The sequence below is a fragment of the Bubalus bubalis genome, chromosome 2 (genome assembly GCF_019923935.1).
Source record: "Bubalus bubalis isolate 160015118507 breed Murrah chromosome 2, NDDB_SH_1, whole genome shotgun sequence".
Lineage (NCBI taxonomy): Eukaryota > Metazoa > Chordata > Mammalia > Artiodactyla > Bovidae > Bubalus > Bubalus bubalis.
In genome coordinates this window covers 80,312,922-80,340,800 of record NC_059158.1, presented here as the reverse complement: position 1 = coordinate 80,340,800, position 27,879 = coordinate 80,312,922, and the positions used below count along the sequence as shown (strand labels likewise).

Genomic DNA, 27,879 nt, shown 5'->3' with positions numbered 1-27,879 from the left:
TCCTCTGTTGTTCCCGTCTCCTCCTGTCTTCAATCTTTCCCAACATCAGGGTCTTTTGTAATGAGTTGGCTCTTCACATCAGATAAAAGTATTGTAGCTTCAGCATCAGTCCTTCCAATGAATATTCAGGATTATTTCCTTTAGGATCAACCGGTTTGATGTCCTTGCAATCCCCCCTCTCAAGAGTCTTCTCCAGCACCACAGTTCAAAAGCATCAATTCTTTGGCACTCAGCCTTCTTTATCTACAGTATTGTACTGCTGATGGAATAGTTAAAATTCACGTGGGCCAGAGATTTCTGAAGTAGGTAAACACATACACACACATACTAACAACCCAAAACAGAAATCTAAGAATGAAACAGACTATTCAGCAAAAGAACCATCTCCTTTAAGTCCTATACACTTAAAAGCATTAGAAAAATATACATCAGAAAAACTAGGTTTCCTGCACCAGAGTAAACCTACTATCCTTCCACCAGAAAGACATTCTCATTGTAAGCAGGGATTGGTGTTGGGCTTTATTATAATTCTATAGTCAGAAACTTTGGCTGAATTGAACGTAATCCTCAATTGTATCTGATTCCAGAGTTATGAGACAGATTAACATGAATTACAACAGGACAACGGAAAGTAACTGAAAAAAGCAAGACTCCACTGACAGAGGATGTAGCAAGCTCTTGTTTCACGTAAGTGAAATTAAGCACAGACTTTAAATGGAGTCTATCTCTATCAGTGGTTTTAAAGAGGATCCACAACTCCTAACTAAATAAAAATGACAAAGTTAATTAGAAAACCAGGGCTTGCAGTGTGGTTTACTGCTGCACGGATTCATAATCATATGACACAGAAACTGAGAACACCTTGGGGGAGATTACAGATTTTATGCTTTTTAGAACTTTCTGGAAATAACCTTTGTTCACATTTTGAAAGGTAATTTTGAATTTTTCCCCCTCCTCCCAAATCAGATGTCTTCATAAGCAATAAGTCTGTGAACTCTTATCTGGATAGTCAATCATTTTGCATTAGAATCTGCAGATCAGTAAGCACACAGGGTGGCTGGGGCTGGCAGTGGATTCAATCACAGGAGCAGGCAGCTTCTTTTAGGTTTCTGAAATTTGGTTTTCTAGGAAAACATTTCTTCTGTTGAATTTCCTTGAACTTTGGGGGTGGATGGGAGGAGTATGGTCAAAAGATTATTGAAATGATAGCTTTGTTACAACAAAAATTCTGTTTTATTTTAGTCTATCTTTCTGATGCAATTAAATAAACTTAAAGATATATTAACTTTTAGGTTTGAGACTAAATTAATGCTGAGTGTGTGTGTGTACGCATATACTGCATGCTCTTTGCATATTTATTCAGGCCTGGCTCCCAACATTCCACAGAACAATCAGCTCTTTGTATATTTAAACAGCAAAACTATGATTCTACTACCCTGCCAAAGCATACAATTGCTGAATATAAGGGTGAGTCATCTAATGCATGGTACTTTTAAATTATATATTAGATGATTCAGCTTATCACTTGCAAATATTTTAAAATAATTTTTATATACTATTTTTCACATTAAAATTAATAAATTTTCCTATTTAGGGAATAAATCCCTCAATAACGACTTTTTAAAGAAAAAAATGGTATCTGGAAAACCAGGAGCAATGAGCTACAATCAAATGGCAGTGGCAGTTTTTAAAATGGTAATGCTATGCCATATCAAACTGATTAACATTTATTTCTGATAAATATAAACAAGGAAAGTAATCAGTATAGTTCTCCCAAGCCACTTATAGTCCCTAATTCCCTAGACTATTAAACTTAACATACAGACAACTTTTAATCAGGAGTCACTCAACTGTATTTATTGACATCATTTAACTAACACCAAGCCTGTCTAAACCCAGGAAGGGCTAATGGAATTTTCTGCCTTTTTTTTTAATCATCAGTCATCATTTAAAAATCATAGTAAAATTGTTTCATAGAGACACTATTTTTTTTTTAATGAAAATTTTCCTCCATTGAATTTCAACATCAATAAACATCACAGCATAATCACTGAATTGAATATAAGGGAAAAGATGTTCACTCTTTTCCAAGACTTGCATTGTAAAAGTGCATGGCGGTGCAATAAATCCTGGATTTCTCATAGAAGACTTAAATAACCCTGGCTATAGCTGGGGAAACAACACACTTCACACATCCAACCATATGCTCACAAATGAGCAAATATTCTGTTGCTTGCATACTCCGGAGCCTAAAGAGACTCTGCCATTGTCGGGAGACATAAAAGCTGAAGGCCACCTGGAGGATCTACTGCACCCTGAGCAGCAATTGTAGTTTTAATAAAAACTCTAATGACTCATTATGGTAAAAATTTATACTGATGAGGCTCCTCCGCACATTTACACCATTTAGACACACAGTTTTTAAAAGTTAATTGGCATAGTTTTAAAAGAGATTCCCAAAGAGAGAAAAGAATTGAGGCTGAAAAGCAAAGGAGATGAGTGAGACTGAAAAGGATACACAGATGATAACGTGATGGCCACAGAATTTTATTGCATTTAAGAATCACCTGGGAAGCTTGGTAAAAATCAAGTTTCCACATTCTACACCTAAGACTCCAGATTTTGTTGTTCTAGGCTGGAGTCAAGAAATGTGCATTTTTTAATACACACCCAAGATAAGATGCTGATGCAGGCGACTCACACTCTGTATTTTGAGACAAATACTGTAATGCCAGCAAGCACTGGAAGACAGAAGGCCTTCTAGACCAACCACATTTCCTTACCAAGGAGGCAAGACTCAAAAGTCATGTGAAAAGTCAATTAAGAAAGACAAAAAAGAGGAGAAGGTAGGCAAAGAGAGAAAAAAATCAATCATACAAAAATTGAAATATAAACCAATGGAATAGGATAGAAAACCCAGAATAAGACCATACACTTATAGTCCATTAATCTATGACAAAGGAGGTAAGACTATACAATGTTGGAAAGACCATCTCTTCAACAAATGGTGCTGGGAAATCTGGACAGCCACATGTACAAAAATGAAATTAGATCATTCCCTAACTCCACACACAAAAATCAGGTCAAAATGGGTTGAAGACCTAAATGTTAGACCAGACACTATAAAACTCTTAGAGGAAAATATAGGCAGAACACTCTCTGACATAAATTACAACATCTTTTTTAATCCATCTCCCAGAATAATGGAAAAAGCAAAAATAAGCAAATGGGACCTACTTAAACTCAAAAGCTTTTGCACAACAAAGGAAAAAATAAACAAAACGAAAAGACAGCCCACAGATTAGGAGAAAATATTTGCAAATGATGTAACTGTTAAGGGATTTATCTACTCCAAAATTTACAAACAGCTTATGACCCTTAATGGTGTGATCACTTACCTAGAGCCAGACATCCTGGAATGTGAAGTCAAGTGGGCCTTAGAAAGCATCACTACAAACAAAGCTAGTGGAGGTGATGGAATTCCAGTTGAGCTATGTCAAATCCTAGATGATGCTGCTGTGAAAGTGCTGCACTCAATTGCCAGCAAATCTGGAAAACTCAGCAGTGGCCACAGGACTGGAAAAGGTCAGTTTTCATTCCAATACCAAAGAAAGGCAATGCCAAAGAAGGTTCAAACTGCACAATTGCACCAATCTCACACGCTAGTAAAGTAATGCTCAACATTCTCCAAGCCAGGCTTCAGCAATACATGAACCATGAACTTCCAGATGTTCAAGCTGGTTTTAGAACAGGCAGAGGAGCCAGAGATGAAACTGCCAACATCTGCTGGATCATGGAAAAAGCAAGAGAGTTCCAGAGAAACATCTATTTCTGCTTTATTGACTATGCCAAAGCCTTTAACTGTGTGGATCACAATAAACTGTGGAAAATTCTGAAAGAGATGGGAATACCAGACCACCTGCCTGTCTCTTGAGAAACCTATATGCAGGTCAGGAAGCAACAGTTAGAACTGGACATGGAACAACAGACTGGTTTCAAATAGGAAAAGGAGTATGTCAAGGTTGTATATTGTCACCCTGCTTATTAACTTCTATGCAGAGTACATCATGAGAAACGCTGGGCTGGAAGAAGCACAAGCTGGAATCAAGATTGCGGGGAGAAATATCAATCACCTCAGCTATGCAGATGTTACCACCATTATGGCAGAAAGTGAAGAGGAACTAAAAAGCCTCTTGATGAAAGTGAAAGAGGAGAGTGAAAAAGTTGGCTTACAGCTCAAAATTCAGAAAACAAAGATCATGGCATCTGGTCCCATCACTTCATAGGAAATAGATGGGGAAACAGTGGAAACAGTGGCTGACTTTATTTTTTGGGGCTCCAAAATCACTGCAGATGGTGATTGCAGCCATGAAATTAAAAGACTCTTACTCCATGGAAGGAAAGTTATGACCAACCTAGATAGCATATTCAAAAGCAGAGATTACTTTGTCAACAAAGGTCCGTCTAGTCAAGGCTATGGTTTTTCCAGTGGTCATGTATGGATATGAAAGTTGGAGTGTGAAGAAAGCTGAGCGCTGAAGAACTGATGCTTTTGAACTGTGGTGTTGGAGAAGACTCTTAAGAGTCCCTTGGACTGCAAGGAGATCCAACCAGTCCATCCTAAAGAAGATCAGTCCTGGGTGTTCTTTGGAAGGAATGATGCTAAAGCTGAAACTCCAATACTTTGGCCACCTCGTGCGAAAAGTTGACTCATTTGAAAAGACCCTAATGCTGGGAGGGATTGAGGGCAGGAAGAGAAGGGGATGACAGAGGATGAGATGGCTTGATGGCATCACCGACTTGATGCACATGAGTTTGGGTGAACTCTGGGAGTTGGTGATGGACACGGAGGCCTGGCATGCTGCGATTCATGGGGTCGCAAAGACTGGGCCATGACTGAGCAACTGAACTGAACTGAACTGAACTATGACCCTTAATAGTATCAAAACAAACAACCCACTCAAAAAATGGGCCAAAGACCTGAACAGACATTTCTCTAAAGAAGACACACAGATAGCCAATAGTCACATAAAAAGATGTTTAACATCACTAGTTATTAGATAAATGCAAATCAAAGCTACAATGAAATATTACCTCATACTGGTCAGAATGGCTAGCATCAAAATATCTACAAACAACAAACGCTGGAGAGGATGTGGAGAGAAGGGAACCCTCCTATACTGTTGGTGAGAATGTAAATTGATGCACCCACTATGGAGAACAGTATGGAGGTTCCTTAAAAAACTAAAAATAGAGCTACCATATGACCCTGCAATCCCACTCCTGGGTTTATATCCAGAAAAAAAACAGGGCCCCAAAAGATACATGCAACCCAATGTTCACTGCAGCACTGTTTACAATAGTGTGTGTATATATATATACACACACAACATCTTTATCCATTCCTCTGTTGATGGACATTTAGGTTGTTTCCATGTCTTGACTATTGTAAACACACACAGAGACATACACACAATGGAATATTACTCAGCCATTAAAAAGAATGAAATAAGGCCATTTGCAGCAACATGGATGGACCTGGAATGTCATACTGAGTGAAGTCAGTCAGACAGAGGAGAATATGACATCCCTTATATGTGGAATCTAAAAAGAAATAATACAAATAAACTTACTTACGAAACAGAAAGAGACTCACAGACTTAGAAAATGAACTCATGGTTGCCAGTGGGAAAGGGATAGTTAAGGACTTTGGGAAGGTCATGTACACACTGTGATTTCTAAAATGGATAATCAACAAAAACCTATTGTAGAGTATACATGAATTCTGCTCAATGGTATGTGCCAGCCTGGATGGGAGCAGGCTTTGGGTAAGAATGGATACATGTTACATGTATGACTGAGTCCGTTCATCAGCTATATCCCAATACAAAATGTTTTTGGTGTTAAAAAACAAAAATTTTTAAAAATTAAATTTAAAAAATCAATCATGGTGAATTATTCTTCAGTTTTGAGAGGGTGCCATAATATTTATATTGCCCAGGTCATCAATTCATGAACAACTCCAGTGTTAAATTTCCCAAATGGAATTAAATGTATTGATTTATACAGAAGTATATTTAAATGCCTATGTGTGGCAAGCATAGTAGAGATTAAAAAAAAAAAAAAAGAACCCCCACCCCCACCCCCAGAAAAACAGGCATTGCCGTAAAGGTGCACTCAACCTCCACACAGAGAGAAAGTAGGCCCTGGGAGTAGAGTAGGATGAAAGACATGTGTCGTTAAAGGTAAAAACCATTCTGTGGGGTTCCTGGCGAGGAAAAGCTGTCTTTCAGATTTCATTAGGGAGGAGGTGAGCATCAGAGAAGGCTTCGTGGAGGTGGCATTCACAGTGACTCTTAAAGGGCAGACAGGTTTTTGGGGGAGTCTTCTTTTTTTAATTGGAAGATAACTGCTTTACAATGTTGCATGTATGTGTGTGCACATCCCCTCCCTCTTGAGCAACCCCCACATCCCATCCATCCAGGTGGTCACAGAGTGCCAGGCTGGGCTCCCGTGTTACACAGCAGCTTCCCATTAGCTATCTATTTTACACACAGTAAGGCAGACAGGTTTTGAAAAGGATTCTCCATGTGCAGCAAAAGAGCATGCCAAGGACATGCACAGAATGTCCAAAAGTGCACTGAGAGACCTTATGAGAATGTATATAGCTAATATTAGCTTCCACTGAGTCCTAACTAGTCAGCTAGGCTCAAAATCTCTCAAGGGAAAATTGTATAAATAAATGCAGAAACACATCTCCCTTCTCAGGAAACAGAAATGCCAACATCTGGTTCTCAACCCCACTTAAAGCGGAAAAAAAAATAGACATGTGTTGTTACAAAGCGAGGAAACGGTGGTATTAAAAACCCAGCAAAGAGCTGTCAGTGGGCACTTTCCCAAAAGGCAGCTGCCAAGCGCTTCACTCACTGTCGCACCCTGGATGCTACATCAAGCCTTGCAGATCGAACGTCAGGAGCAGGAGTGGCTGGGCAGCAAAGGTTAACTGGCCAGCTGAACATACGCATCAGTGTTCCTTCTATTGCTGAGGTCCTAACACTTATCCAAGACAGACTCAAAAATACCATGTATCACATGGTATTCAGAATTCAGAACTTTTGCTGTCTTTGGTACATATGAGTTTATGTGTTTTCTCCCCTTTGCTTCTGTTGCTGACAAAACTTCTGATGGACCATTTCTGAGCTAGGAGGCTTAGGAAGCAACTTTCTTAGCTGTCTCACTGGAGGTCCATCTTTGAAACAACTGTGTTGGGTACTCAGATCTGGTTTATTTCCACGTGTCAGCCATGCCAGTCAGGAAAGAGAAGCAAATTCATATACACATCTTGTCTTGCATCTTGCAAAGTTAACTCATATTTTTAAACCAACATCCACCCAAGGCCTTGTCAATCTTAGTTCCGATGTACACCAAGTCTAAACGTCCTTTGTTTCCTGCCTACGGTAGTGCTGCACTGAAGCCCAACTGAAGTGCATTCATGATTTCAGACTATAAACACTGCATTTAAGTTTTGCTCTGCTTCTGCGTGACAGCAATCACTCTATGTCACTACACTGGTCCCTCAGTCTAAATTCTGCTTTGTGATGGTTCCTACACTAAAGACAGATTACCCTGAAGCTGAGTACTGAAGATTTTTTTGTAACATTATGTTCGCTACATTGTAGTAAAAGTCATAACATTCACTGCTCCATAACATATACTATTGCTTTTATTCAGACTTTTATATTGCCCTAAGCATTTACTCTGATTCCAGAGGAAATTCTGATAGGGCAAAAAAGATTTTAAAAACTATTTAAATGTTAGCTGCTTTATATTATGGAAACTGAAAAAAATACACATTCAAAATATCACTCAAACCTCTATATGCCAATGTCCTACGTTGAACTGGACTATATTTTAGTACAACGTTTTTGTCAAGGGACTATATTTCATATTTGTAAAATGCTACTTGATTTCTGTACTCTTGAAAGTAAGATTCTTAAAATAGTAGAATCCCATATAGCCTTCTTTAGAAAGTGTTATGAGGTATTTGTATATTTCAAGGTGGTATATGTTTATCTCTAGCAGTTAACTATATGAATGTAGAGTTTTGGGAACTGGAAACATAGCATTTAATAAAACAAAAATCCTGGACTTCAAAAAACTTATGCTCAAGGGAAGACCCTATATAGTTAAAAATAAATAAATAAATGAAATACAGCCAATTAGATGGGGAGAGATTAGGAAAAGTACTTTAAGGATGGGGGTAGAGAGTTGGGGACAGGTTGGAATTCTAAATAGGCCGGTCAGGGAAGGCCCCTTTGAGAGGCAGCATTTAAGCACTAGGAGATACCCAGGTGAACCTGGGGAATGAGCATCCTGGCCGAGGGCAGAGCAAGTGCAAAAGCCAGCGTGGCTGGGGTGAAACGGGGAGGAGGGGCAGTCACAGAGAGGGAAGACGTCTGAGAAATGACAGGGGACAGATCATACAGAGGATTGTAAGCTGTTGAGATATGGGATGGAAAGCTATTACAGAGTTTTATTTAAAGCATTAATGTGATATGGCTTACATTTTTTTATTGAGATGTAATTCACATATCATAAAACTCATCCTTTGAAAGGGCACAATTCAGTGGTTTTTAGTATAGTCACAAGGTTGTGCAACCACTTCTAACTCCAGAACATTTTCATCACTGCAAAAAGAAGCCCTCGACCCCTAAGCAGTCACTCCCCTTTCCCATGCCCCTCTCCGGCTCTGGCAACCACGATCTACTTTCTCTATGGATTTGCATACTGTAGTCATTTCATATGTATGGAATCATAATATGTGTGGCCTTTTGTATCTGACTTACTTTTTACATGGATCTCTCTGGCTGCTGTGATGAGAACATGCTGAAAGGAGGCAAAGTCAGAAGCAGGGAGACCAGTGAAGAGATGAATGCAGTAATTCAACTGAGAGATGAAAAGAGTCTAAAATAGGATGGGAAGTGAGATGGTAAATAACGGCTGGATCTTGAGTCATTTAGACAGGCTGGATATTGAGAATGAGAAAAAGAAAAGGAAAAGACAACTCCTTGATTTTTGTCTCCATTCTAAAAAGATGGGGCTGACACCTACCTAGGGTACAAGGCCTCTGTGGGTTGCAGACTGAGAGGAAACCACAGGGGCATGTTTTTGGAGATGTTAATTAAATCTGGGATGGTGACGAGACTTCTGTGTCAAGATGCCACAGAGAGAGATGAATATGAGTCTGGAATTCAAAGGACACATCTGGGCTAGAGACAGAAATGTGGGAGTTTGAGAGTGGGAGACGTTAATACCATGAAGCTAGATGACATCATCAAGGATGTGAGTGATTAGAGAAAAGAGAAGAAATACAGTGAACGAGTCTATGGACATGTCAATATTTATAGGTCAGAGAGATGAAAAGGAATGAACATAAAAGACTAAGAAGAAAACACAAATAGGGAAAAGAGTCTTAGACATCAAATGAAAACACTTATCATGGTGGAGGGCATTGTCCACTCTGCCCAATCCTGCTGACAGATCACTGAGAATTAGCCACTGGGTTTAGGAACCTGTCAGGTGGTCATTCACAGTCCATGGATTTTCTCTCCCTCCATCTTGCTCACTCCACTCCAGCCATATCTACCTTTGCATTTGCCATTTCATCTGCTAGGTGTATGCTTTCCCCAGATACAGCTCTGAACTAGTCTGAGTGGAGTAAGGAAGTCACAAGTCTGACTGGAGTGGTTTCAAGAGACAGTGGTAGAAAAAGAAGTGAAGTCAGCAGCAATTCTTTTGAGAAGTTTAATTGTAAGGGGATGAAGAGAAACAGCTGAAATGGGAGGTGGAGTAAAAGAGCTTTAAAATGGGAGACATAAAGACATGTTCGTGCGCTGGCGGGACAAATCAGTAGAAAGGGAAGAAAATTATGCCAGAAGGAACACAGAACGGCTGAGATAGGGGACAGAATTAAACACATATCATCTGCTCATCAAATAATCAACATTTAAAACATAAACCATCTACTCATACAGGAAAAACAAATAAGGGCAAGTTATTTTTTTCCAGAGACACAGAAACCACTTAAAGTGATCTGGATCCATTCTTCAAGGCTAAAGATGTTGGATTAACTGTACACACAGTGTCAGATTCAAGCTTAGGCTCTAGGCTTGGAGTCACAGGATCCAAGTTCAAGGACTATGATAAGTTACAGTATCCCAGAAACTTCTTTTGACCTCCCTCTTTTGTTCATAAAATACTTATTAAAAGCAGCCAGTCCTCTCTACCTTGTATAATTGATACGATGATCAAATGAAATATGTAGACATTGTCACCCTTGGGTGCGCTGTCCCTGTGAGGTATGTTCAGTGCTACTAGACGAGGAACAACTGCACAGCCCTGGGTCTCACTCCAACGCTCTACACTCCAGTTCCAAGAAGGGGAAAAGGCAAAATGAAGAACTGGGGGAAGAATAAATAAAGCATCAAAAAGTAGAAGCTTTCTGGTTATATATTTAAACCACACTCAATAAGCTGGACATGCATTATGCCTTAATTTCCACTTTTTAAAAAAACTCATTGACCAAGAATCCTCTGGTTTAGATTCAGCTAAGCCTGAGGCAAAAAAACAAAACAGAAGAAGTACACTAAATTTGACTGTAGATCTGAAGCAAGATCATGCTTAAATAAAGATGTGACTTAATACCATCCTACCATCCCATGAATCTCTTTTATTCTCCACACTACCTGCCACCTACCAAGTGAAAGTGAAAGTGTTAGCTGCTCAGCTGTATCCAACTCTTTGTGACCCCATGGACTGTAGCTCTCCAGGCTCCTCTGTTCATGGAATTTTCCAGGCAGGTACACTGGAGTGGGTTGCCATTTCCTTCTCCATGGGATCTTCCCGACCCAAGGATTGAACCCACATCTCCTGCATTGCAGGCAGATTCTTTACCATCTGAGCCATCCACCTGCCAAGATCATGTTAAATAAAAAGACTATGTGCTCCTCGACTTTTTGTCAAATAGATACTAGCAGGTGTCTTGATTAATTTTTATCTGTTAATTAATTTTTAATTCTGCCTGCTTTGTGTATGGACCATAGTTCTCTTTAAGGAAGATATTCCTTACAGGGTATCTTGATCTAGCCATTAATTTTTCTCTTGATTTCTTCAAGTAAACTAAAACACAAAGGTGTGTGCTCATTTTTTCAAATGAGAAAAATCTACCTTTATCAAAGAATGATTAACATGAAGAATTCTGATATGGAATTTACAATAAATGCCAAAGTTGAACTGACCTTATTGCTCAGCTCCCCCTCACATTTGATCAGAAAACTAAAGAACTCAGCTAGCCATGGGACCTCACAAGGCTTTAAAGTGTATGAAAGACATGAGAAAATACACACACACACACACACCCCCCTCTATGTATGTGTGCATGTATATATGCCACTCTCCTTTAAAATATGTCTATATAATCATATACACCACTTGGCAGAGGAGTCAGAGTTTCCTTGTGGGGACTTCCTTGATGGTCTCGTGATTAAGAATCCACCTGGCAATGCAGAGGATGTGGATTTGATCCTGGTCTGGTAATTAAGATCCCATATGCCACGGAGCAACTAAGACCATGCTCTACAGAGCCTGCGTGCTCCAGGGTCTGTGCACCCCAACTGGAGAGCCCGGGTACTGCAATTTCTGAAGCCGGCACACCGCAACTAGAGAATCTCTGCACCACAAAGAAAGACCCTGCATGATGCAAGGAAGACATCAAGTGATGCAACTAAGACCTGATGTAGCCAAATAAATATTTTTTAAAAACAGCTTCTTTGCAAAATCAATGTGTACACTTCCTGTATAATTAAGAGGAATAAGAGCTTACTTTTTTCTAATTATAAAGATAACTTTGTATCTTTACATTTATGAATACTTGTGTAACCGTAACTTAGATACTGATTCTCTAGTCAGAATTTCAACATCTCACTAAAATCCCTATGACTCTTTTTCACAAAAAACAACTCACTTTGTAATGATGTAAATACAGAGATTCTAGGAACAGATTATTCTGATGGGTAAGTGTATCTACCTCAAGCTCCAACTTAGTGACACACTCCAGCATTATTGAGGAAGAAATTATTTTAAGTAAGTGATTTTTTGGAATTAGCTTTTATCAAAGTGTAGTTGCTTTCCAATGCTGCGTTAGTTTCTAGCTGTACAGCAAAGTGAAGCAAAGTATAAAGCATTTCATACTTAAAAAAATGATATCAAGTGATTTTTCTTTAAGTTAAAACCTATCACTTAAGGGGCCCAAGTCATTTCAAGAACTGGTTTTGATTTGACTTTAAAGAAAGTTTTATCATAATACTGTTATAGTATAATTATATAATTAAAAATATAATGAATATAATGTCATAATTAACACTGTTAAAATATTAACTCATCTCAATTACTTTGGGTCATCATTACAAATATGCAATAATAAGCTACATTATAAGATCTTCATAAATTCAGAATTTGTTGCAGAACATGGATCCCTTCACCCTCACCCCACGTAAATGCAGGTTACACTTTTTCTTAGATGACACCGTCTGCCTCTTACAGCTTTTCTGCCTTCCCTGCCTTGGCAGGAGGCCAGCAGTCATTTCTTGCTCCTATCAGTGTGTCTGTAGCTAGCAGGCTCCCCAATTTTCACGCAGCTTTTTCTTGATTCTAAAAAGCAGCAATAGTAGAAAAAGCCACAGTCTCAAAGTGTGGTGGTTCTGCCATAGCCCAGCTGCAGGCCCTCGACAAACCACTGAATCACTTTAGGAATTTGTTTCCTTATTTACACAATGAAAGAACTGCACTGAATGATGGTTAAGTTTCATCCAACCTTGAAACTTCATAATGAATGAATTTTTCTAAGAGCTAGAAGTCCACCACCTAAGTTTATTAGAACTGTGTCCAAACAAAGAATAGAGAAACTCAGAGAAAGGACCTCAGAAGTTTCCACACTTCTGTGTATGGAATTTACAGTATCTTGGGCTTGCTAGGTCATGGACTTTTCGGTCTTCTAGGTTCTTTGTTTTATCTCCAGCAAGTGAGGTTTTGCATTGGATAAATCATGTCTGGACAAATGGGACAGAATTATATTAAGTGCTTTTGGAACAGAAAATTAAATATGACTCTTAAATATACTTCTTTCACATAAAAGATAGGAATTCAAGAAATTTTCAGAAATTCACAGAATAAATTATTCCCTTATGAAAACTTTTGTTTCTAAGTGCAGTTCCATTTGATATATAAACAAAATGCATGACACTACATGCATTAAAAAAATGACTCACCTATAACTACATCATGCCCATCAACCAAGCCGGCAGAGAAGAGCTCCTGAGAAACGCCGTCTGCAGTATCTGCCCAAATGTGAAATGAAGGTGGATCAGAAACCACACAATAAAAATTAACAATCTAGTACAATGTAAAATATATATACTTTTCATTTAGAAAAATCATCCATGTGTATTTCAACAATTCAGGTTCTATCAGGAGGAAAAATCAGAAGCAATGTGAAATACATTTGCCACATACAATTTGCATCCTGTCTTTGTTCAAAAGAGGTTCTACAAAATCACTGCTTCATTTTTGGTGAGCCAAGAAGCTTTTGCCTTTTGTCTACTACCTGAATTAGTCCTCAAATGCACCTCTAGAAGTTAGCTCATAACTGGTCCCTATGACAATGCTTTTCTTTCTTGCCAAGGTTAATTCCAGCCACCATCAATCCTTTCCTATCATTAGTAGCTACTGAGTTATAATTTATGGCAAAGGTTGAAGAGGTAGCATTTGATACAACCTTATGTTTGGTACAAACAGCCTGTGAGCTTGTTGGACTATTAAGATGAGCTATTTAAATGAATGTTATTAAGAAAATCCTTTAACATGACACTGATCATTCGATAGCAACAGACTCATTCTCTTAGAAAATGTGGTTGAATAAAAGAATGTAGCCTCTCAATGATAATTAACAGGCGTTAGCAATCTCATAAAGATGAGATTGAACAGGCTGTAGCAAGTGAATATAACAGAAATTACTTAATTGAGAGGTTATCGTGAACATGACAATAGTGAGAAGTCTGTTTGAACACTTTGTAAAGGGAAACTGATAAATTGCCACGTGCTCAAAGAACCATTATGAACCTTGATGTTTTCACAAGGGAGATTGCATGCTCTCCATGGCAGCCTGATATTATTACAAATATACAGTACTAGAGTTAGATAAGAAGAAACTGGGAAAGTACAGCTCCTGAATCAAGTAACCACCTAAGCTGAACTATAATTTGCTATGCCAAAGGCTGCCTTCATCAGAGAATGGGTTTCCCTGCTTAATCTGAGTTTCAAATATGATGACTATGTAAGTGGGCTTGAGTGTGTGTTGTGTGTTTAAGTGTGTACTCATACTCAACATTAGCACGTAGCTGAAGGTACAATTAATTACCTTTCACAGAGGGCTTTAATATGTTTAGCCTGGTGTCTGACTCATAGAAATTACTCAACACATGGTAACTGTGATGATGACGAGGCAACCAGAGACCATTTGAAATGCACCTTCTTTCTCTCTGTCATACATGGCCCAATTTTCTAAACTGCCAACAAGACTTTGAGAGTTGATGTATATTCTTTGTACTTTCAGAGAAACTGTGGTATTCTATCACTTTACTCATCCAATGAAATGAAATCAAAGAAGGAAATGGAAAAGAAAAACACAGGAATCTTACTAAACAATGAAATTCCATTTAAGGTGGGCTTATCTTGGACCTTGTCCTCACTATTAGAAGTACAAGAAACACCTTACAAAATTCTCTCAGAGATAAAATGATCTCAAAGCATGAACCTTGATGTTGTTTAGTTGCTAAGTTGTGTCCGACTCTTTGCTATCTTATGGACTGTAGCCTGCCAGGCTCCCTTGTCCATGTGATTTCCTGGCAAGAATACTGGAGTGGGTTGCCATTTCCTTCTCCACGGGATCTTCCTGACCCAGGGATCAAACCCATGGCTCCTACATTGGCAGGCAGACTCTTTATTGCTGGGAAGCCAGAAATATTTATTCTACCACCAGGGAAGCCCACAGCACGAACCTAGGACAGCATAACAAAAGGCTCTAGTCTGAATATGATGTGCTTTATAAAGTCAGCTAGAATACTCAGCCTCAATCTCCATCTTCCTGGAAGCCACTAGAAACTTCAGGAAAAGCAGCATATTGAATTAAAGTGCCTGCCTCATAGACACCAGGCATACAGTAGGCAGTGGTTACATGCTACTGACTGACTATCTGTTAAAGCAACTGGATGTGATACCACCATCTCTAAAGTTACCAATAAGATCTTACACTTCAGTAAGGAGCTATAATCAAAGAAGTCAGATGAGAATGGCATAATCAAACAAAGCCACATTAAGGGCTAGCACTAAAGCAGTACTGAAGCAAAGAATATTCCCAAATCGTTAAAGTGTGCGGCATCTCTGACTATTTTCAGGACTGTTGGGTACCAAATGAGTCATATCAAAATAGCAAATGGGTGGTGCTCGTTGGTCAAAAATGGAAATGTTCCTGGTTTGTGTGTGTGTGCCATTCAGCAGTTATTTTTCATGCATGTTAAGTAATATGTCAGTAACAGTTTAGAACAAAAACTTGAGGTAACTGATAACTTATTTTTCATTAAGCTAACATTCCTCATGCATAAACAATCATAAATAATCATGTATGCTCTGCTTTCTAGACCATTACAGCAACATAATAAACACAAAGGGTTTGCCCTCAAATGAGGACAGAATATTTGATACGTTCACTTTATACATTCAATGCCATGTATATTTATGTGTGTATATAGCAGAGACATAGTACACGTGGTATGCATGCACAGATGGAGTGCAAACAACATCTGAAATGCTTGACAGCATCAGTAATCACACAAGTACAGTGATTCAACTGTGGTGTTTCTGAAACTATTAATAACAGGCTGTGCTCACTGCCCAGGGAGGGCCAGCTATCATCGGGAAGTCAGCACTGTGGTCTCTGTCTGGGCAACAAAAGCAGAGACTGAATCTAACCATGGCAAACGAGGCTGCCAAAGGCAGCACAAAGGTCCAGGTCATGCAGATAGGGCTGTCTTATCCCCAGTAATCCTCAACTCAGAAATTCATTTCTTTGTTTCCTTTGAAAAAATTGATTTTTATTGCCACTGTCAATCTTAAACAATCAGATGAAAAAAAATACTGTTAAAATAAGAATCTGTTCTTTTTATTTACTATACTTGAAACTATTATATAATTGTTAGATTTTATCACAGAATTGGCTAGTAAACATTTTTATGACAAAATAGCTTTTAGATAACAGCAACCGGCAACAGTTCAATTTCACAGACTGACTCTAAGCTGTCAAAGATTGCCCCCAGAAAGAAAGATCAGTTAGGAAACTTACTATGTTTTTTTTGTAAAAAGATATGTTGAATTCAAATATATTAGAAATCATGATGATGATTATTATTATTTTGACTACACAGCATGGCATGCAGGGATCTTAGTTCCCCAACCAGGGATTGAACTTGTGTCTCCTGCACTGGAAGCACAGAGTCTTAACCACTGGACCACCAGGGAGGTCCTCTGGAAATCATGAAATCTTTGTGCTTACAGGAGACTAGAGATCAGGGCCACTGAATCCATAACCACCTATGGTCCAGGAACATATTTTGTTTGGTGGGCAGGGTTTGTTCAAAACTGAACTGGAATGTACTTAGAACTCTCTGGTTCCCACAATTCACTTTGGCTCCTGTAAGCATTTGAGTTTGTGTCTTCTTACAGGTGGTAACAGCAAGGAGATCAAGCCATTAACTGACTGACCAGTTATCAAGTCAGGAAAGTTTCAGGTTTTCAAAATTTTAGCACATAGAATTTCAACTTATTTAATCAAGTCAAATTTGACATGGCGTTCTAATACATAAAATAATTACAGTGTGTTATATGTTCAAATGTATGAGATTAATGAAATATCAAGGCTATTTTCATGTAAAAGTCTGAAACCAGAGGTCAAGGACAGTAACTGTTACAGTCATAGCATTAGCACCTGATTGTCACTTCTTTAGACTGTTCTGGTTATGAACTAAAGAGTGGAAATAGCAATTTTTGTTTAACAACTAGTGTTGTGATCTCTAAAGCCTGAATCCATTAGTTAACCAAAATGACTTGGGATTCTCCTGCATACCAGGTGCTTGCCAGGTGCTAGAGACACCTAGAAACAGGACATGGTTCGATGACTTCCATGCATCCCAGCACTAAAAGAGCAACCAGTCTAGCCCTGACGCTATTTTAGTAACTACTCAAAATACTAAAATTACATTCTGCTGCCAGACTGGCATTGTTCCTACCAAGCCTCCTAGTGGTGCCTGTAGCAAGCAGCAGCCCAGACACTGCTCAACACAGGCTTCGTATAATCAGAACGGACAACAGAGAGGCCAAGTATGCTACCTTTTGGTCTGATGTCATGGCTTGCTGCTCAACTGTAATTAGGACTGCTACGCGCATCTCATCACACCCATCATAATGTCCTTTAGGCCCTGCATCACCATGCCAGCACTTCTTTTCACGCTTGAGCTAATAGATTTAATTTATAAGTGTGTGTATTCTGTGCAGCACGTGTCATTAGAATTCATACAATCAGTAGTAGGTTTGGTTTGGATTCTCTGCAATTACTACAAATCCTTCCTTCCTTCCTTCCTTCCTTCCCTCCTCTATTGTTAGAGAATGCATTTTTGAATAGCAAATTATAACCACACGCTTATAATCAATTTCTGAAATGCTCTCTGTCGCAATAAAATAATAATTTCAATTGAAACTTACCTCTTCCTGGAGTAAACTCAAATCGTATGTCATTAAGTTCCTTCCTGGAGTTTCTGAAATACATAACATATAGCATATTAAACTCTAATGAAGCAGAGTTTACCCAAAATAAATGAATTGCAATTTTTATAAGATGCTACCGACACACAGAGCATTTAACAGTTTAGGGCTACCTCTAACACTTCTTTAACTCGAAGGGGCAGCTGTGATAGTAACAAAGGCAAGTCTTTGTTGAATTGACTGAATTTACCTCATCAAACATGATTATATCACAAAATTCTAAAAATAAATGTTCCTTTTATAAAATCTACACCAGATCAGTAACCTTAAATTTAATTCTATAATTACAATTTTCAGAAGCTTTTAGTCTAGCAAAATAATATTCAATACAGTTTCAAATTTTCCTTGGAAAATAGCATTTTATCAAATTATTTTTAAAAGTGAAACAAAGGGGATAGTCTTAGCGGTTATTTCATGACAGCACTATACATTAAACCATCCAACAAAACAGCTGGAATAAGGTGTGTAGTTTGCTTTTACATTTTTTATCTAAATAGAGGGGACCTGTGAATGTTGCAAAATTGCCCACTGAATATACAAAACTTGAGAACAATTTTACATGACTACATAAAAGTACAACAGACACACATATGTACATGCAACCAAAAAGCTAAATGACACTGGGGAAATATGGAACAAGTAAATATCTAAGATATGAGTTTCCCAGAAACAGATTCATAGACAGAGAACGAACTTATGATAACCATGCAGGAAGGGTAGTTGGGAAGTTTGGGATTGAAATGTACACAACTGCTATATTAAAAAATATATATATATGAGTTTTCCATTCATATTAATATCAAGACATGATAAGGGCCAGTGAGTTAGAATGGTCTTAATTTCTCATAAGAACACTAAAATATTATGAGTAACTCTCAACAGCTGCTAGAATTAAAGTTAATTAAAAAAAAAAAAACTTTAAGAAACCACAACAGGACGTATGAAATAGTCATTTCTGTATGCACTCAACTCGGCTCTGTTGCCAAGGGTGCCCAAGGCTGAGACAGAGACAGTCTGAATACCCAGCCATGAACATTCTCCTTCCCATGCCAGGACAGTTTGATCAAATCTTCTAATACTGCAGTTTGATACTCTAAAACTTTGGGTAACTCAGTACAGTGCCTGAATCTTGATGACATCAGTCTCCGAGCCTTCTTGGTTCCCTAAACTGACGGTGGTTATGTCCTACCACACCCTATGACACCAGGTGAAAGGAGGCTCAGAAAGATGGCAAAGGCATAGTACTGACTGACAGAAAGCCCTTCTCCTAGTGCCTCGGGAAGCTAACCCATTTAACAGCTCCCACAAGCAGGGAGGAAAAGGGGCAAGAACTCTAGAGATACCCAAGCCCATGGTATCGACATGGGAGCCTTGAACCTCGGCATATCCTCTCTGGTGCCTGGACCATGATTTTATTGTTACTCCTCTGGGAGACAAAAATGGGACCAGCACATATTAGCAATTGCTACAGCTGGGCTTCATTTAGGACCTTCTGAGGATCTGAACACTGTGAAAATTGTGGATGTTCACACACACAAAAAAGTAGAAACATGATCAACATGTGAAATTGCAGGCAACTATAATATAGATAGTTCAGAGATTTTGGACCCCAGACTAAATAAACCTGCCCTGAAGATGGAGTGGGCACCAACCAGTGCCTGCAGTGGCAGGACTATGTGCACGCTGCCTGCATTTTCTTAACACGACAGTGTCATCACACATTGCACAGTGCTTTCATATCCATCGGCAGTTCTCACATGTTTTAGTCTTAGGACCCCTTCACATTCTTAAAAAGTATCAAGGACCCCTAAAGAGCTTTTGTTTGTGCTGATTATGTCCATCAATATTTACTGTATCGGAAATTAAAACTAATTCATTTAAAAATATTCATTAATTTACATGAAAATGATAATAATTAGCATATCATATGTTAATGTAAAAGAATTTTTATGAACAATTATTTTAATTTCTAAAAGAAAAACAAATCAGTGAATGCCTTGTTTTCTATTTCTGTAAACCTCTCTATTGTCTGGCTTGAGGTAGCTGGTATATGTTGTCCTTCATATTCAATCTGCTGCAGTATCACATATCGTGGCGCCAGCTACTGGAAATTTCACCATACGTATGTGGAAGAATGAGTGAAAAAGGCCTATAATTTCTTAATATTATTATAAAAATAGTTTCCACCTCATAAGCTCCTTGAACGGTCTCAAGGACCCCCCAGGGATCACAGGACCACACTTTGAGAAATAGTGATAACAGATTTCACTGGATCCCAACAATCAATCTTTGAGACATGCAAAGTAGGTATTACTTGTTTCCCACTTCTGATGAGCACATTCAATGGCTTTTCCAAGTTTACAAAGGTAATGAGTGGCAGAGTGAGGACCAACAATTCTATACTGTAAATACCTACTGCAAATAGAAATGTTTGATTCCCTTTACATTTTGAGAGAAAACAAAGTATTCCCCAACATTTTGCACATTACCATGAGAAGATCAGTAAGCATTCACTTACTTTACAACCTTGGTCTTGTGAGTTATGTATCAGCAAAGATTGAATTAGGACTAAAACAATTCAATGAGGGGGGGTGGAAAAAAAAAAAAACACCAGGAAAGCCAGTATTTATGGTGTATAAATAATGAAATGACAGAGGGAGAAAATGAGAATTAATTAGGTTTGATGCTAATGTATCCCACTGTTCCTTTCCTCTTTCCTTTGATCAGATTGTCTTAAGTTACTTTGTTCTACTAAGGTCACGGACTTCCCTGTAGCTCAGATGGTAAAGAATCTGCCTGCAACGCAGGAGACCTGGGTTTGATCCCTTGGTCAGGAAGATCCCCTGCAGAAGGAAATGGCAACCCACTCCAGTATTCTTGCCTGGAGAATTCCATGGACAGAGGAGCCTGGTGAGCTCCTCTGGGGTCCATGGGGTCAAGAAGAGTCGGACACAACTGAGTGACTAACATTACTACTAAGGTCATGGAAGAGAGGTATAAGAACTGTAACCAAAACATCATCATGCATATTCTGATTCTTTAAATATTAATCCCACGAAGTTAATATCCAACATCCATAATCTCTGTGCACGTCAATGGTGGCTCAAGTTATGGAGGTTGCCTAGCCAAGTCATTCTCCTTTAATTCTGAACCAAAAATACCCACCTTTGAAAAGATCACAGTGATTGAGTATGTGTAGTAGACGTCTCCCATCAGGGTGAAATATAGTTGGAAAAATGCCTAATTGGATCTGACTACTGAAGGTCATCCTTTTATAAAGAATTAATCTTTTCAGACTCATACTTAACACCTTTAATTGAAAGTACATTTACTTTAATTGATATGGCACAGGATACTCCTAATTTCAGGAAAGCTGAAAATAGGTATGATTTAAGGCCAGAAACTATATGCAACTTTCCAGGGCAAACGTTAATAACTTGAGAGTTTCAAGACCCAGGTGACCTCTGGTAACTTAAAAACTCTTTCAATCCTAAAAATAATAAAACAAAACAAAACAAAGAACAAACTCTTAAATTGGTTAAGGCACAACACCTCTGCATCACAAATGCAAATACCTACAGGGTTCAGGCAGGAAATTTCTTTTTTAAAATAGGTGATAGCATGGTTTAAACATCAAAAAGTACAGTATAGTACGGGCGTCCCTGGTGGCTCAGACAGTAAAGAATCTGCCTGCAATGAAGGAGACCTGGGTTCAATCCCCAGGTCAGGAAGACCCCTGGAGAAGGGAATGGCTACCACTTCAGTATTCTTGCCTGGAGAACTCCATGGATAGAGGAGCCTGGTGGGGTACAGTCCATGGGGTCGCAAAGAGTCAGATACAACTGAGTGACTACGCAACAGACAGGTTCAGTGGGTATTCTGTGAAATCTAGCCCTCTCAGCTCCTTTTGCTCATCCGTCTGGCCCCCCTCACTGAGGCAATCATGCTATAGGCTTTCTGTGTATGCTTCATGCTTCATGAGATGTTTTACATATGCACTAGCAACTACACAGCCTTCTCACGAGCCTATTTAATACAGTGGGAGATGACAATAGCATTCTATATCCACTGTTCTGCCTCTTGCCTTTTATTTAACTTAATAGTATACCTTGGAGTTTCTTCATATTGGTTCACAGAGCGCTTTCTCATTCTTTTCTGTTTGTTTATAGCTACACAGTATTCAATTGTTTGCTCTATCCTTCTTTAACCAGTTCCCATTCTGTGAGTAGATTGTTTCCAGTCTTTCACTATTATGAACAATGCTTCAGTGAATAACCTTGTTCTTAGGTCCCTTGGCAAATATGTGAGTATAAAAATAAATTTTCTGGAAGCAAATTGCTTGGTCAAAGGATATATGCATTCACATTTGATTTGACCGATACTGTCAAATTCCTCTTCATTTATGTTGCATCAATTTATTCTCTCAGAAACAATTTGAAAGCACCATTGCAGGCACTTTTAAATGAGTATGGCAGGAAGTATATATATAAAAAAAAAACAACCAAAAAACAGGGAGATGCAGGGACTCTGCCAGCTGAAAAATATATTCCCCATTGAAAGAGGGAAACCAGCACCAGCTGGTTAGGGTCAAGTAGGATTGGAGCTTAATTTTGTTAAATATTATTTTTCCACATCCATTCAAAGCAAGGGGTTCCAAGATACAGGTTGCTTAGTACAGGAGTTTTCTTTTTGCTCTTTCAATTCATCTGCAAGGGACACAGTGAACACTTTGACTGAGGCAGCTGGCTAACAGGGTGGTGAAGACAGACGGGAGTGAACATGTACCCCTCCTGGTGAGGGAGGTGCAGGAGGCCCGGACAACTGAAGTATATATTTTACAGGGGGTAGCATTTTTCTGCACCTCTTAATTTACCATGTCAAGACAGCCTGAAAGACTTATTGCTCTTGGAGGACTCCCAAACTAAAAGGCCAGCTCAGGACCATATGCATCCCTCAGCTGCATGGTAATGTCTCTCAGCCTATGCCAACAACTGTTCAGGGACACATGAGCCCCAAGAATTGGATCTGAGCAAGAGGCTGAGCAGTCCAAAGACCGCTTGCTGTCAAAGGGCATCATAAACTCTAAGCACTGGCACTGCATGCCCTCCACCACAGGGTGCTCTGGAGTGAGGCTGAAAGCCAACCATTTCCTCAAGCTCTGAGGGGGAAAGATACAGTTGGGGTGTCACCACTCAGGGCCCCTGTAAGGGCAGGAAGGACAGAGTGTCCCAGGATCCAGAGGTTGCCCCTCTCTCCTAAGCAACAGGGGATTTTCATAACCACCAACAGCCCTCTTCTTCCTTACTCTTCCCCAAGATTCCAGGTCAGGGCAAAGCTGTGAGACAGCCACACACTCCGGGACTCCTGGAGTGTCTCCCCTTATCGGGAGCAGGATGGGGACCTTTCAAACATGTCGGGCCAGGAATCACTAGGGGCAACATTCAGCTTCTTTCCTACTCTTGGCACTGGACTGAAGTCCTCTCCCACGGGTTCAGGAAGAGACACAGACTCTCTCCACACCAGGAGGCGAGCTGGCATGGATGACAAAATACCATGGATGGTGGCGAGAAGTCCGACTTCAAATCTGCCCTCTACTCGTCTGGCCTCTACTTTGTTTGCTCAGCTGTGAGATGGGGAAAATAACGAACAGCATTTCCAATCTGCTGGTACATGCTTGGTACTTCACATCATTACTTCATTCCATGGTCAAAACAACCCTTGAAGTAGGGACGATTCTTATCCCCTATTACTTGACAGACAAGGAAATGGAGGAGGCTTAGAAAGGGTGAAGGATATGTCCAAAACCAGGTGTCTGACAGCAGATCCGGACTAAATCTGGAACTTAATCAACATCACGTATCATCTTCTTCAGTGCACAACCCTTAACCTGAGGCTCTACCAGCCCCTTAATTTGCAGGTGCTCCTAACTGGTCTCTTGTTCAAGCTCATGGTCTCCAGACCATCCAGTCAGCTTGTTTCCTGGAAACCTGATCTTGTCACTCCCTTGTTGAAAGCCTCCATTTCCATCCCTTTGTTCTTAAAGCAAAATTCCGAATCCTTAGCATGACCCTCCAAGACTTGCTTGTGCCCACCATCATCATCCACCTACCATGACCTCTGGGCTATGCCCTTTTTAAACTCCTCCAATCATCCATTTCCCTAAAGCTCCACTACTACTGACTGAGGGCAGGTCACCATTATCTGCTGCACACAACAACAAATGATTTAATGACCAAAGACGACGCCATGCAGACATAGAGAAACTCCAGGTAAAACTAAAGATGTAGCAGAAGGGAGAAGGGCCGTAAAAGTTAACAGTGCAACCCTTGGTAGATGAATGTGTAGCCCAGGAAGAAAAATGTACTTCGTGAGATGTGAAAAATGCCACAGTAGTGGTAAGATGATGGACACCTACAATGTAAGGCCAGTAACTGAAGAATCAGGGAGAGAAGAGAGAAGTTTACTGCGGCCAGCCTCTGGGCTTTCCCAGAGCAGGGTCTGCCAGTGAGCTAGTGAGACTGGCTGGACTCACCTGAGCTCACTGTCTAGTCCAGACCCTCACCTGCTTCTTCCCCATCTCGGGTGCAGTTTCCTCAGCTCCCCTCACAGATGACACGAGCTGAGGGAAAGCACTATGTGGCCCCCTCACCACACAGACAGGTGTCATGATGCCCTAAATTCCGAGGTGAGCAGTAGGTCATGCTTCCAGTCCTGAACAAGCTTGCAATCTTCCCCGAGAATGAGGAGAATGAGAGCTGACCTATGTAAAAGCACCCGGAAGACCCCAAGGTAAACGTGTGCTTTAACAACAGTCGCAGGGGAGGAAATATTAGACTAATTCAGATAAAGGAGCATTCCCTCTTTCTTGGCTTTCACTCTATCCATCCTTCATACTCCTGTCAAATTAATCTTCCTCTGAGGTAAAGGTCCAATCACGGAATCATATAATTTTACAACCGAAAGGGGCCCTTGAGGTCATCTAGTCCATTTCCCTCATTCCTCGGGTGAGGAAACAGAAGCCAAAGAGATTAAGTGGCTTGCTTAAAGACTACACAGCTGGTTAATTCACCCAACACTCCTTAAATCCTTATTGATCACCTACTAGGCGTCAGTCCTATCTTAGCAGCCATTACAAAGGACACTCAAACCAGGGGCCGAGGTTCCTAGAGGACTGTTCTTTTAATCTCCACTGGTGATTCTCAAACTGCAGGCAGGAGGTGGAGGCATACTCTCTAAAGGAACAGGCTTTTCCACCCCAGTACACTCCTACCCCTAGTTAAGAATGACTGCATGCAATGAGAGGTATTACCGATGGGTATGGACACATTTCACACATGACTGATATGGTGGCAGAAACAAAGGTGGAGAGCCACCGCTGTGCCCACCAGCCCCGCGTCCCAAACCCCGCCTGAAATCAAAGTTCTCCTACATGCATGTATCTCATGTACCACAAGCCACATGTTTCAGGAGTGTGAGAACAGTAACTGAGTTCTATACTTCCCCTTCCCCCAACCCCTTGCCTCAAAAGAGCCTTCTGGATCTATGAGTGTCCTACAAAGTGAAAGTGAAAATACCTTTCAGCATTATACCTCCAGGCACCCAGAAATATGCCAATGGCCTAGAAAGCATAAGTTGGTAACCTCCAGAATTCTATCTAGTCTACGTGAAGCCACGCAGCATCACACAGCCTGTGATCACTGTCAGATAGATCAGGACATCACACTGTTCCTTTAAACAATGACAACAAAAAAAGGAAAAAAAACAAAAAAAACAAGAGCAGTGATGTGTGTATATACACACACACACACACATATGCACACACACACTCACTCACAAGGTTTTCTTTAAGGAAGTTATCTTGACATATCCAAAAATGTGACCTTACATGACGGTTGTCTGGAGGTTTTTCTGCAACTAGAACCACAGGCTACAGACTCTGAACCACCATCCCCGCCCTCCCCGCGCCCTGCTGGCCATGGAGCAACCTAAAGAACACTTCAGATCTGCAGCCTGCAGGAAGCATAGTTTGGCTACATGTGATTCCACACAGCGGACACTTAAATTAGAGCTGCATCTGCAGAGCCTTGCATACAGAAATTTCTGATGCTCTGTACCATGCTGACATCTATGAATAAATCAAATGCAAAAATGATAAATAACCGCCTTTTGCCATTGACAAAAAATAGTTTTCATCTGGAAATAATCCACACTGGGTTCAACGTTTTGTGCTTCTTTCACAGAAACCTCTTGAAAATCTCCATGCCTGCCAAGAAGATACACTGCTTCCTCTCCTCTACCTGATCCACTCTCCAATGTAAAGAAACACGTTTGATCCTGTTTTCTCCAGTACACACTTTCAAAAATCATGACAGACATACAGCATAATGCAAAGCAGTAATAAAACAAACACATATGTACCTACCACCATGAAATTTTAAAGTGGTAACATTCTGCCACATTTTCTTCAGAGCTTAATACATCAAATTTGAAAAATGTTTGACCTACACAATACAAAATCAGTTGTGTTACATCTGAGCTGTGGTAAATCATGAGCAAATAGATTATTGTGTAAGGGCTCTGCTTCCTGTCAAGATTATGGAACTGCTTCCTGGGTAGCAGTTCTTTTCAGCATTCACTATGCGCAGTGAACATATTTATTGAACCCATTTTCACCTACAGGGCAAAAGGGAGACAAAGTGACCGCACAAAAACCAGCTCATGTGCAGGGCTGGTGAGAGCAGTTAACACAGTCAAGCTGGAGTTTACATTTTTGTTTGTTTTTTCCAGCTCCAAATCCCCTTTAAACTGACAGCCACAGTGCTGCTTTTCACGGACTAAAGCAATCTTGGCTACTCAAAATTCACCTATCTAAAAGTCAGTTTCTTCATCCCTTTTATCAAAGGATTGGACTAAACCATTTCTATTTATTTATTTATTTTTGGCCACACCATGGGCACGCAGGATCTTAGATCCCTGACCAGGGATTGAACCCATAACCCCTGCAGAGGGAGTGCAGAGTCTTAACCGCTTAGACCCCCAGGAAAGTCCCCTGGAGCTCATTTTTAGTAGCAGGAAAAATTTTAACATGCATTTCTTAAGGGTTTTGTGTGTGCCTTATGAATTCCCTGGTGGCTTATATGGTAAACCATCTGCCTACAATGTGGAAGACCTGGGTTTGATCCCTGGGTAGGGAAGATCCCCTGGAGGAGGAAATGGAAACCCACCCCAGTATTCTTGCCTGGAAAATCCTATGGACAGAGGAGCCTGGTAGGCTCCAGTCCATGGGGTCACAAAGAATCGGACATGACTGAGCGACTTCTCTCTTGATGACAAACCACTGATAAAAGCAGCAGATTTCATGAACAATTGTATATGAAAGTCTGAAGTATGCTAGGGTTTACTGCAAAAAACCCAGATTCATCTATGTTTCTGTGATAGAAACCTCTCTTCAGTGAATCAGGATCCTGCATCCATATGCCAAGTCAATTATACAATAAAAACATCAAGGTACCTCTAAGACATGGATTCAGTGGAAGTCCAATCAGGCTCTGGACATTGTGTCAGGGTCAGTATATTTATGCAGCAGACATAGTATATGGGGAGGTGGGTAGGGCTGAACATATTTACGGGATTCTAGGAAGAGGTAATTTTCAAGACAATAGAAGTTTATTTCTTTAAGGCATAAACCATTACAAACTCTATTATGGGCAAGTAGCATCTCCTTTTCTACTTCTTTGGTTCATTTAATCCTTGCAAAAAGGATGGTAAATACTTTTAAAATTAAATCAAATACATAACCAAACACCTGATTACTAAAAATAATAGAAACTGGTTAAAATGAACACAGAAAGAGACATTACACATGCTTGAGATGTCAAGTACTCCAAATGAGCACCAAATTTAGCTCTGTTTGCTTGCAACTAAGACAAAAAAGGAAATACTGCATGATAC

The 27,879-nt window shown here is 39.8% G+C and overlaps 1 protein-coding gene across 6 annotated transcripts in view; it reads right to left on the bottom strand.

The window, feature by feature from the left end:
• STK39 (serine/threonine kinase 39) overlaps window positions 1-27,879 on the bottom strand; it is a 315,683-nt gene that overhangs the window by 48,254 nt on the left and 239,550 nt on the right. For 3 of the 6 annotated variants that reach the window (XM_025275591.3, XM_044934330.2, XM_044934335.2), the window contains 3 exons: window positions 17,869-17,921; window positions 13,326-13,394; window positions 8,896-10,460 (listed from right to left, as the gene is read on the bottom strand). In XM_025275591.3, the coding sequence (XP_025131376.1) occupies window positions 10,249-10,460; window positions 13,326-13,394; window positions 17,869-17,921 (334 nt within the window). In that variant the 3' untranslated portion in view covers window positions 8,896-10,248. Of the gene's footprint in view, window positions 1-1,109; window positions 1,160-8,895; window positions 10,461-12,964; window positions 13,107-13,325; window positions 13,395-17,868; window positions 17,922-27,879 lie in introns of those variants that run through there. The other 3 variants (XM_044934333.2, XM_044934331.2, XM_006059958.4) reach the window with 3 other exon arrangements.